At 41.8% G+C, this 12,712-nt stretch overlaps 1 protein-coding gene across 1 annotated transcript in view; it reads right to left on the reverse strand.

The window, feature by feature from the left end:
• COL24A1 (collagen type XXIV alpha 1 chain) overlaps positions 1-12,712 on the reverse strand; it is a 167,683-nt gene that overhangs the window by 47,754 nt on the left and 107,217 nt on the right. The window contains exons 28-32 of the mRNA XM_083510891.1: positions 11,171-11,224; positions 5,560-5,613; positions 4,838-4,882; positions 4,678-4,722; positions 2,101-2,154 (exon numbers count right to left, since the gene is read on the reverse strand). Of these exons, the coding sequence (XP_083367017.1) occupies positions 2,101-2,154; positions 4,678-4,722; positions 4,838-4,882; positions 5,560-5,613; positions 11,171-11,224 (252 nt within the window). The remainder of the gene's footprint in view (positions 1-2,100; positions 2,155-4,677; positions 4,723-4,837; positions 4,883-5,559; positions 5,614-11,170; positions 11,225-12,712) is intronic.

Here is a 12,712-nt window from a genome sequence, read left to right on the forward strand (position 1 = left end):
CTATGATTCGATGATTGGTTGCTTAGACGCTGGGTTTCTCTAACTTGGGTCTCCAATTGTTGTTGGACTACAATTCCCATCATCCCTGGTCACTGGTGCTGCTAGCTAGGGATGATGGGAGCCGCAGTCCAATAACAGGTAAAGAGCTAAGTCTAGAACACTGGCTTAGAGCATCTTCTCCAAGTTTTTAAGAACACAGAACAAGCACCTCTTTGCTTTTTGTGTCCACCTGCAACATGCAATTTCCCTAGCAAAGCCATTTCAACCTTCTGACACTGGGATAGGGAACCTGTAGCTCCCCAGTTGCTGCTGGACTGCAATTCCCATCAGCCCCAGGCCAGCATAGCCAATGGTCAGGGATGATGGGAGTTGGAGTCCAACATTCATCTGGAAGGCCTCACAGTCCTCATCCCTTTAGCTGCTCACATTTTCCTCCTGAGCTCATGCAGTGAAAATATGCGTGAGGGATTGTCCCACATGATATATAGATAACACACTCACTCAAACACATTTATCTGACTTTCCCCCCACTGTGCTGTGAGATATGATTTTTCTCACCCTCTGCCTGCTAGATTTATATTGTATTTCTAGCAAAAAAAATGTTATGCAACTAATGCCTGCAGGCACACTTCTGAGATAAGTAGGCGCAAAGCCAGACCTTGAAAAATTGACAGTGGTGTAAATCTTAGAACTATATTGCTGATGTAAAGAAACATTGCAGTATATTTTTACATCACTTACTGGGAAGAGTACTTTTTCATAACAATGAAATCCCAGAAGTAATGTTGACTTTTTGACATGTGAAATAATAGCTCCAGTGCTGCTTCAATCAATCATATGTTCGTTTTTTCTGGATTTCATTGTGTTTACACCTTTCAATTGATTCTACATTATATTGCATTTTCAGTAGTTTTAAACATAAATAAGATCCGTATAGAGATGAGAACAAGGAGACATTCTCCAGCAAAAGAATGTCTGGTGTTTACAGCACGGTACTTTTTGATAAAGTACCAACAGGGAAATTGCATGCAGCTCTAACATTACAGAATGTCTAGAGGCAGAGAGAAACACAGAAGCCGCTAACATTAGTATTAAAAAAACTATTTATATGAACATGTAATGTAGATTTGTCTACCTCCAAGCAACACGGAGCTGCATAAGAAATACGATTATACCAACCTAACTATTGTTGGATATGTTTTGCCAAAGCGATGCTCTTAAACTCAGAACAACTGCTTATGCATGCTGACAACTTCACACAACAATGTGGGTGAACATACAGCAGCATCAATGCGCACAAACATATGACAGGCGAGCGGGGAGGAAGGGAGGAGGAGAGAACACTGATATCACCTACTTCAGGGAGGAGGAAGCTGTAGCCCTCTAATTCCCATCACCCCCAGCCAATATGGCCAATTGCCAGAGATTATGGGATCTGCAGTCCAGCCATATATGGAAGGTCACAGTTTCCCTATTGGTGATCTAAGTGTTCTAGGAGAGAGTTCCCATAAGGGGCACTCCTGGAATAGAGATGCAGTCATTTAAAGATACCATGGAATTTGGGGAGCATGAGAAAGGTAGAGTTGGAGAAACAGAGGGCATGAGCAGGGATGCACAGCAGTGACGTGAAAATCCTTGAATGTATTGCTCTTCCATTTGCCTGAGTTGTCTGCATCTTCCAACCACAAGCAACATTAGGTGTCTGTAACATTACTGCAGGCACTGCAAAGTTATATGTGGGAGTGCCAGAAAAAGCAGACTGCTTCATCTGGTGGTGGGTGCAAATGATTAGACTACTACACGCTCAAGTAGCTAAGCACCAGCATGAGCAGATTTTTCTCATGCACTACTACAGGCTAAAATAATCATGTAAACAGACTGCAAGTACAAATTAGTAATTAGTTTAGCAGCACAAGCCTATACATGCTTACTCAGAAGCAAGTCCTATTGAATACAATGAGACTTACTCTAAAGGGCTGAAGCCTTAGTATAGCTCCTTTTACAAGTTCTACTTAATTACAGTGCAAAATGCAGTGTTTTCCAAGGAATTCGGCATGGCATGGGAAAATGTTATAGGAGAAATCATAGAAATCAACTTACTGGTTCACCCATAGGACCACTGTCTCCTGTGTTTCCTGGAGGACCAGGCAAACCCTAAAAGCAGAAAGCCAACAGAGAAAAAAAAAGGTTGTTTCAAATTCCATTTAAAAGGCATTACATTCCTTGGCCTACACAATCAAAACACTGCTCACAAAATCCCTTCAGTGACATTTATGGTTTTCTTCCCAGCTCTTGCCAAATTAACTCTTGTGGTTAATTGGTTAGCTGCTTTGCCAATTAAAAACAGAAAAAAGCTGGATCCTTAATAGTATTTGGAGAAATGAATGTACACAAAAACTAAGTTGGTCCGTTAAGTTCAACGGGTCTATTCTGAGTCAAATACTATCCATGATAACTGATAATAAAATGACATTTTTTGCCAAATCAAACCTGGTTATGCCTGCTGTAGCTTGATTTTAAAAAGGTAAAGGGACCCCTGACCATTAGGTCCAGTCGTGACCGACTCTGGGATTGCAGCGCTCATCTCACTTTACTGGCCGAGGGAGCCGGCGTACATATTCCAGGTCATGTGGCCAGCATGACTAAGCCGCTTCTGGTGAACCAGAGCAGCGCACGGAAACGCCGTTTACCTTCCCGCCGGAGCAGTTCCTATTTATCTACTTGCACTTTGACGTACTTTCAAACTGCTAGGTTGGCAGGAGCAGGGACTGAGCAACGGGCGCTCACCCCGTCGCAGGGATTCGAACTGCCAACCTTCTGATCGGCAAGCCCTAGGCTCTGTGGTTTAACCCACAGCGCCACCCGCGTCCCTTGTTTGATTTTACATCGCATTAAAAGTTCAAAATCAAAGCAATAATATCCTAAAGCAGGTGGGCACAGCAACGAGTTTAGAAGGCAAAACAATGCACCTCTTTTATCCTGATGAAGTGTTTCTTCTCAGGTGTTTCTTCTCTGTAGGTTTTCTTACTTTCTAGTAAAGTGTGTATTTCAAATGTTCTTCAAATGAATACAATAAAGACTACGCTTGTGGCACTTTAGAAAGCAGCAGGAAGGGGGCAGCAGATTTCCAAATTAAACAACAACAACAAAACAGCAGGCAAACATGTCAAGTAGATCAATGGCAATGTTAATCAGGATGACTGAAGTATCACAGTGCATTGCAAACACACAGGCTTTCCCCAATAAATTTTGGGTTTCTCTAGATTTTTATTTCCCCCTTTAAAAAAAAACTATATTCTCTGGAAGTTCTCTCATCTTTTTAAAATGATTCTCCAAGAAAACCCATGTTTCCATGTGTGACTTTGCCATACTCTCTTAAGAAAGACAATTGGTCAAAAAAAATACAAGCTACTTTGCTCGATCAAGCCAAGGTCCAGCATTCTCCGTACAACGATAATCAGCCACAGATATTCACAAGCGTAGAACGGTGGAGTTCCTATCCATAGGGTTCTCAACAGCCAGTTTAGATCCTACACGGCAGAACTGGCTCTTCAGATAGGGTGGATTTGCTACGCAAGCTTCTCTGCTAGTAGGCCCCTGTTGCTGACCAGGAGGAGGTCAGTACAGTGCAAATGCGCTGGAAGGAGTGCAAGATTGGCTGCATCTGTGTGTTTGCACCATGCCTACCTCCCTGAAGCTCTCCTTCTAGTCAGCAACAGTGACCTCCCCCCTGCCGGAATAACAGCTGCTTCTGCTAACTTTGCCTCTTGTTTGCCATTCTGTCACCCTTTCAATCAGCGACAAATTATTTCCCCTGTCTGCTCCTTCTGCCACTTTTATAACATTTCAAAATCAAATCTCTTGGGAAAATAAATTTATATGCCTTTTTATTATTATTTTGAGCAAACCACTTGAACTCTGTTAAAGTGCAACGTCACAACTGTCCCCTTCTGTTCCCAAGGTTTTGTTTCACAGTGCAAAGCAGAATTTGATGGCTTCAGTGTGAGCAGAAGATTGGCAGGAGAGGCAAAGAGGTTGTTCAACTCTTTCTTTGCCAAATGCTTATTTGCTCAAACCTGCCGCCCCCCGGCGGGGGGGGGGGGGAGACAAGAATATGCTGCTCCAATGCTCTTGCCATACAGTGGTACCTCGGGTTACAGACACTTCAGGTTATGGACGCTTTGGGTTACATAACCCAGAAACAGTACCTCGGGTTAAGAACTTTGCTTCAGGATGAGAATAGAAACCGTGCAGCAGCAGCAGCAGCGGGAGGCCCCATTAGGTAAAGTGGTGCTTCAGGTTAAGAACAGTTTCAGGTTAAGAACGGACCTCCAGAACGAATTAAGTTCTTAACCCGAGGTACCACAGTATTGGGGAAAGTGTTGCTGGAAGTCTGAAGGGGATTAACTGATGTCAATGAAAGCGTTAAATAGTCCCCTACCCTCCTGTCAAGTCTCTGCTCAATCTGAAGCCACCAGCCACACACACATCCCAAAAAGGAACACTTATTCTGTCCTCAGTAGCAGATAGTAATATAGAAGGGAAGCTTAGTTAGATCATAACTGATCAACTGAAGTCCTTCAGATGAAAAATGCAAAATAATACAGGCACATGTAATTAGGTTTTGGGCACAATGGCAATATAAAGAATTATTCTGCCTAAGTATGAAGAACTTACTGCTGTTCCTGGGCTACCTCTTTCTCCAGGGTTTCCAGCTTTGCCCTGCTCAGACAAAATTAAGAGAATGGTAATTAAAAAAAAAATTCTAAAAAGCATCTTGCTACAATTGCAACTGTAAATATAAATGCTGAAAGAACACTACTTCTCTGGCACGTACAATGAGTCCAGGGATGCCTTTCTTCCCTGTGTCACCACTCTCTCCCTGGGGGGAAAAAAGGCAATAGAAAGCCAATTTATTGTAAATTTACAATCAGAAGTTGACAGTTTCTTCAGTTCATCTTTTAAATCCCAAACCAGGCACAGGCAAACTCCAGCCTGCCAATGTTTGGGACTACAATTCCCTTCATCCCTGACCACTGGTCCTGTTAGCTAGGGATGATGAGAATTGTAGTCCCAAACATCTGGAGTGCCGGAAATCTGCCTATGCCTGTCCCAAACCATGGGCCTTTTGTCACCATGTACATAGACAGAGAAATGCAGAGATCAATATTCAACTAATAAGTGCCATCAGCACAAGGAATTCTGCTTGAGCCATCAGACCTTCTCTCTTCTGCTTTTGTATGTGGGAAGCCCAGAACAGATTTAGGGGAGTGGGGGGGGAGGTAATGGGAAAACGTTCTTGTGCACAAAGAAAAATCCTTGCACTGCTGAAATGTTCACCTTAGTGCTATGCTGAATTCCACCAAGTACCCCATTATTTATTTCAAAATGTATACATCACTTCCATGCCAGTTCACACGAGCAGCTGACAAGAATGCTTATCACAGGAACCACACAGAGCTGAAAGCAACAACATCTCAACAGCCTTTGCTTTCATTCACCTTCTAGCAACATGATGACAAACTTTCTGAAGAGCAAAAAAGAACAAGTTAGTATTACCTTAATACCTTGTGTCCCTTGCTCTCCCAGAGGACCATCCTGGCCTCTTGGTCCCTACAAATTAAGAAACAAATTTCTGGTATATAAAAGGGGCATTTCAGTACTGGTGCAATAGTGTGTGTGTGTGTGTGTGTGTGTGTGTGTGTGTGTGTGTGTGTGTGTTAGGGAGAAAAGCTTCTCTCAAGTTGGCAGCATTTCCAGCAATAGCTCTCTTATTGTTTTCATGAAAACAAGTTGTATGGCTGCTGGCATTTTAAGAATAACCCAAAGGCTTAATCCTATGCAAGGCCCACTGAAATCAGAGGAAGTGGTCCTGAATAGAGAGGGGTGAGAAACTGAAAACGAACCTGCCTAATGTGCACTTTCTGAAACAATACGTGAAATGAAATTCACACATCTTTGAATTTTGCAATGCAGTTCTGTAACCGAGTAATGCATACAAAAATTATATAGTAGGGAAAGTATGCATAAAATGCAAATATTCATGAAAATAACTTATAAAAATGCATTATATTGGGGGAAAGCGTTTTGTAAAAATGTGTATAGTGCAAAGGGACTGGACCATTAGGTCCAGTCGTGACCGACTCTGGGGTTGCGGTGCTCATCTCGCTTTATTGGGCAAGGGAGCCGGCGTACAGCTTCGGGGTCATGTGGCCAGCATGACTAAGCCGCTTCTGGCGAACCAGAGCAGCACACAGAAACGCCGTTTACCTTCCCACTGGAGTGGTACTTATTTATCTACTTGCACTTTGATGTGCTTTCGAACTGCTAGGTGGGCAGGAGCAGGGACCGAGCAACAGGAGCTCACCCCGTTGCGGGGATTTGAACCGCCAACCTTCTGATCAGCAAGGTGGTTTAACCCACAGCGCCACCCGCGTCCCTCAAAAATGTGTATATCAGACAACAAATCAACACTAATAGGCTGATGAGTTTTCATAATGACTTTTTTAAAATAAAAAAATAGCAAATTAATGTGGAAATGTGGATAGGAATATGCAGCAAAGGGTAAGGAGCTCCATTGCAATTACATTATCCCTCTTGTTATTTGCTATGGCCCAAATTTCAATTCATTTACATGGAAGGGAAATGTCAAAAGCAAGGCAGAAGATAATGCAATTAATTATACAATGTATATGGACAAAGAAAACAAGAACAATCAATGCCACAGTACCATTTTTTGTACATGCAGATGGATAGCATCCTTCTGCCCCCCCCCCCTTCAAAGCAACTGCAATGTGGCTAAAACTACATCCACATACTCACAAAGAATTTAATATAAATAAAAGGCTCACAAAATGGCATGGCACAGCTGCTTTTCACTTTTAAAAAAGCGAAGCGTTTCTGTACAGGAGCTGTATAGCCATGAAGTGTACATCCTCCAAAAACAAAAAATTAACAAAAAACACAAATTCCATCATGGGTCAGAAATACTTCTGTAACCACATTAAAAACAGTAGCCATAACTGTAATGATTGCACTATGTAGTAAGCACAGTATTTTCCCTGGTCCAAAACATTATTTTTTATATAATTGGGGGGTGGGGTGGGGGAAGTGATCTAACACCCACAAAAATACAGCCTTGAGGGAACACGCGGACAATGCGTTATACTAGATCAGAAACATGTATTGTGAGAAAAACAAAAACCTGTTTATTTGGAAAGGCCCAAGGATAGGAGATTATTAGAATCATAGAATAGAATCATAGAGTTGGAATAGACCACAAGGGCCATCGAGTCCAACCCCCTGCCAAGCAGGAAACACCATCAGAGCACTCCTGACATATGGTTGTCAAGCCTTTGCTTAAAGACCTCCAAAGTAGGAGACTCCACCACACTCCTTGGCAGCAAATTCCACTGTCGAACAGCTCTTACTGTCAGGAAGTTCTTCCTAATGTTTAGGTGGAATCTTCTTTTTTGTAGTTTGGATCCATTGCTCCGTGTCCGCTTCTCTGGAGCAGCAGAAAACAACATTTCTCCCTCCTCTATATGATATCCTTTTATATATTTGAACATGGCTATCATATCACCCCTTAACCTCCTCTTCTCCAGGCTAAACATGCCCAGCTCCCTTAGCCGTTCCTCATAAGGCATCGTTTCCAGGCCTTTGACCATTTTGGTTGCCCTCCTCTGGACACGTTCCAGTTTGTCAGTGTCCTTCTTGAACTGTGGTGCCCAGAACTGGACACAGTACTCCAGGTGAGGTCTGACCAGAGCAGAATACAGTGGCACTATTACTTCCCTTGATCTAGATGCTATACTCCTATTGATGCAGCCCAGAATTGCATTGGCTTTTTTAGCTGCCGCATCACACTGTTGGCTCATGTCAAGTTTGTGGTCAACCAAGACTCCTAGATCCTTTTCACATTGGGTGGATGAAAAGGGCAGAGAGAAAATGCAAGATGGCAGCAACACACTGGCTGCACCTCCCAGGTTTCAGCATACTTTCTCCCAGAGGTTCTATAAAATATTCATATTTAAAAAGAAAGGTAGCAAAGAGATATTTACTCATAAAAATATTTATATATCGCTATTTCATTTCAAAATATCAAAGTGGTTTACAACAGTATAGAGAAACCATACAATAAACACCCCACAAATAGGTAAAATCAGATATCAATTAACTATTGTATTGGAAAAAATGTATTCTTAATTGCCTGCATAAGCTTGGCAGAATGGAAAGGTTTTCAGCAAGCGTTTAAAAGTTGAAATAGAAGGAGCCTGCTGAATCTCTGTAGACAAAGTGTTCCACAATACAGTTGTACCTTGGTTCTTGAACGCCTTGGCTCCCAAACAAATTGGCTTCCAAACTATCAAAACCCGGATGTGAGTGTTAAGGCTTTTGAACAGTTTTTGGAAGCCAAATGTCCGGCGTGGCTTCCAATTGGCTGCAGGAGCTTCCTGCAGCCAACCAGAAGCCGCACTTTGGTTTCCAAATGTTTTGGAAGTTGAACGGACTTCCAGAACGGATTCCGTTCGACTTCCAAGGTACGACTGTACTGGGATGATAATGCTGAAGACTGTTTCTTGCTGTTATCAAGCGAGTCTTGCCAAGTCAGGAACAACCAATGATGCTCTTCCATAACATTATAGAGGAAACATCCTGAAGATATAAACCATCAGCCATCACCGCTGCCTGGGAATTGTCTACAGAGAGTGGGGCGAGTCACTCCAAATCAGTTCTCAGGAGCCACAATCACGGATAGTATTTCTGAACCTTTCAGGTGCAATGGGAAGAGGCCCCACATATTTGTTCTAAAACAAACAAGCTGGTTATGAACACCAGGAGATACCAGGAGTTTGAAACGGAGTATAAACTCCTTTGCTATAACAGACCAAAATAATAATAGGCCTATATTTGGAGTGGACTCTTGGACTTCCCTAAAAAAAAAAAGCAAAAAGCAGAGTTGTAGTATTTCTATAAATAGCACAGTGTGACTCACTGCTGGCATCCTGCATTTTCAGGGAGTGCACAATGGATGCACTAAGCTACTTGGCTGTGGTCACTTCTGCTGGGCTGTCTGCTGTACGATTCCATATAAACAAAGAAGTCAAAAGCGTAACTTTGCCAAACGGCAGCTACTGCTTGCCCCGCCCCAGTGCCATTGAGTCAGCTTTGTTTCGAAGAAAAGTTAACAGGATATCACACACTTAAATGTAGTGTTTATATGGAGTTGTAAGAAGAATTCACATATCTAATATCCAGAAATGTTGCAACAATCTTCTAGGGTAGGTTGACTTCACTGTTCCCATATTGCAAGTGAGGGGCTGAGAGATACACGCTACCTAAAGTTGACTTAGTGAGTCCAACACCACCTTCCCCCCCGTCCCATTTTTCCATTTCCTCCCCACCTCCACGAAACAGTTGCTCAATGTATTTTGGCCACTAAGGGTAGCCCACTCTAATAAAGAGAACTAGGACGTCCGAATGCCTTTCAGTTTAAAAGGGAAACAGAGCCACTAAAAACAAGACTGTGTTTTCTACGTGCTCAGAGGACCCTCAAGCTATGTGGAAACATATACCTGAAGCACAATGACGGTTATTTCATTTATTTATGCTTTTTGCAGAAAAGCAAATCATTTGAATTAACAGCTGTATCTTTGTGCAAGCCCCATCTATGCATATTTACACCAAATCTATTATTTTTGTCTACATTCAGTATACTAAATGAATATATAGAATTGTAAATTAAAACATAAAACCCCACTTCAGGATGGCCCGACAAACACTTGTGAGCTTATACTCTTGGTGGCAATTGAGAATACTGAAAGTCAAGTGGGTCAGCAGGGGTCTAAAGAAGGAATAGGCATATTTCTAGTGCTCCAGATGTTTCTGGACTGCAACTTCCACCATCCTTGACTCCTGGCCATGATGGCTCAGGCTGATGGCAAAGGAGTCCTGGTCTAAGGGAACCAGAAATCAGGCAAACCATGGTTCCATGGATGACAACAACTGAAATACAGAATATTAGGTTAACAGTATCCTCTCTGTATCATCTCTCTATCTTTTCTGTATACTAAATGAGGTCAAGTGGTTCTTAAAGTTTGGCAAAAGAGTTCTGAATGTTAACACCAGCTCCTATGTGTGCAAAAGCTTATTAGAATGCACTATACTAGTATCGGTGACTTGGAAGCAATAACACTGTAAAATAAATGAAACTTACATAATAAATTATTTCCTTCTGATCCTGTTCAGATTACTTAACTTCAGAGTAACCAACATCCAGATGTAAGCTTTTCCGCTACATTTCCGACTAGAATTGCAAAACTGGATTTGATAGTACAATCTTTCGGCTCACTCAAATTCCTACTGTTTTCAAAAGTTCTCAACGACTGCATGAGTTCCGTTCTCCACGGCTTTCTCATATGGAGGATAGTATTAACTAGTTTGCATGTAATGCAAAGCCAAGTCATGGCTTAGCATGAACATGCAAAGATAAAGATAACATGCTAGTATATCATTCTTTATAAGGGAAAGAACAATTCCTCTTTCTTGCAGTTTTTTCTAGTTTTGGAAAACTGTGTTCAGGCAGCTTCTTGCATTTTCATTTTCTCAAAGCCAGATAGCCCATCTAACCATTGAGCAGCCCACCAAAATCTCAGAACACATGACAACTGGATGCGCAGAGTGCAGCTTAATGGAACACGGCTATGGGCGGGGCAGCTTGAGGGAAGTGTCACCTATCTTGGGCTTGCTCATAAAAGCTTTAAAATCACTTAAATACTCTTTAAAAAGCTCACACAGCTGTATTACTGGTCCTTTATCCATACCCAGGAAGGAAATCTGCATGTGGAAACAGACCTTCACCTGTGATTTGGCCTGCATAGTATATTCTATGTGTAATAGAAAAAATGTGGATTCAGAACCCAGGAGTATCCAGTGTGATTATCCTACCTAGATTACTGGCCTGAGCTCCTTTCAAAATACCAATTACAGCTGTAGGGACTGGAATCATATTCCAGAGCTCTTCTCCTTTACCTTGACAGATGATCAGCTGACTATATCTTCAGATGATCTGATATATATATATATATATATATATATATATATATATATATATATATATTTGTAGGCTACAAATCTATCTTACAACAAATAAAATCCTACTACTCACTCTTTGACCTTTGGGGCCCTGTAGTCCAGGAGGTCCTCTTGCCCCTGGAGGACCCTAAAAATAAAAATAAAAGATTTTCAACATTAATAACTTCAGAAGGCCAGTTGAGGCAGCTAGTGAATACAATTTAATTTTTAGCATAGATAAGTGCATTCCAAAGTGCTTCAATACCAGCCAATGGCAACCAACCAACCAACCAATCAAACAAACAATAATCCTCCCATGCCTATTCCAAGTTGCTTAACCAATTAATTATATATATATATTTTTCCCTAGATGGGAAGTGATGATGATGTAAACACATTAATATGTTGTTTATAACTTTATCCAAATAGCATTGTAAGCAGCAGGTTCTTAAGAACCACGTTGCTAAACAAAAGAAATTTGATTAGATTGCCTTTAGGTCACTTAAGGACAAAGACATTTCTTGTTAACTGAGTAGGAGACTGCATTTATTATTATATTTTCTTCCAACCTTTCCTATAAAAAAACTCACTTTATAGCCCTGATATGAGGGTTCTCTCTAGGTTAGGTTAAGACTTATGTAAAGCTACCCATTTTTTAAAATGGCTGAACAAATATACACACACCCCCGGATTTCCCAAGGAAAATCATCTATCCACCACACAGCTTTTTAGTGATGTAAGTTCCATCACCTTCTAAAGATTTGTTGATGTTGGTTGAGCAAGCAGATTATGGAAAACTTCTTGTATGAGAGTCAAGTTGTTCTTATTTTAATATGTTCTGTGAATTTGCTTTAACATTTTTTTAAAGAAGCACAATACAATAACATATCAGTCGTGCTGTTCCCACTTGACTGAAAGGTCAAGAATTTTAAATGAGTTACTAACAGGTACATACATTTCCAAGTCACTATCAGGTCATCATGGCAAAGGATAAAATCTGTCGGGCTGGATGTAATGGTGCCCTTCATTTCATGGAAGAAGCTCCAATTCAAATGAAACTTTCATATAACAGAAATGGGGGAAGTGATTTTGGCCAATTCCCCCTTCAGCCCATCCCACAAACCTCTCACACTGTTCCAGGGCATCCCCCAGTGCTTGAGAGGAAAAGCGCAGGGGGAATAATAAAATATCACTGTTCCCGCTGATGAATATGCTGATGACACCCAGCTTTATCTGTTGATGGACGGCCACCCTGACTTGGCCCCGAACACACTGACCAGATGCTTGGAAGCTGTGGCTGGATGGCTGCGTGAGAGCCATTTGAAGTTGAATCCTTCGAAGACAGAGGTCCTCTGGCTGGTTTGGGACGACATGGAGTTGGGGGGCCAACTCCCATCTCTCGCGGGGGCTCAATTAGTGCCAGCGCCTTCTGTCAAGAGTTTGGGTGTAATCTTTGATGCCTCCCTTTCTATGGAGGCACAGGTTGCAGCCACAGCAAAGGTGGCATTTTTCCATTCCTGCCGTATTAAGCAGTTGGTCCCTTACCTTTCTCACCCTGATCTGGCCACAGTGATCCATGCAACAATCAACTCCAGGCTTGATTATTGTAACTTGCTCTACACAGGGCTGCCCTTGA

This window comes from Podarcis liolepis (genome assembly GCF_965112155.1).
Source record: "Podarcis liolepis genome assembly, chromosome: 6".
Classification (NCBI taxonomy): Eukaryota; Metazoa; Chordata; class Lepidosauria; order Squamata; family Lacertidae; genus Podarcis; species Podarcis liolepis.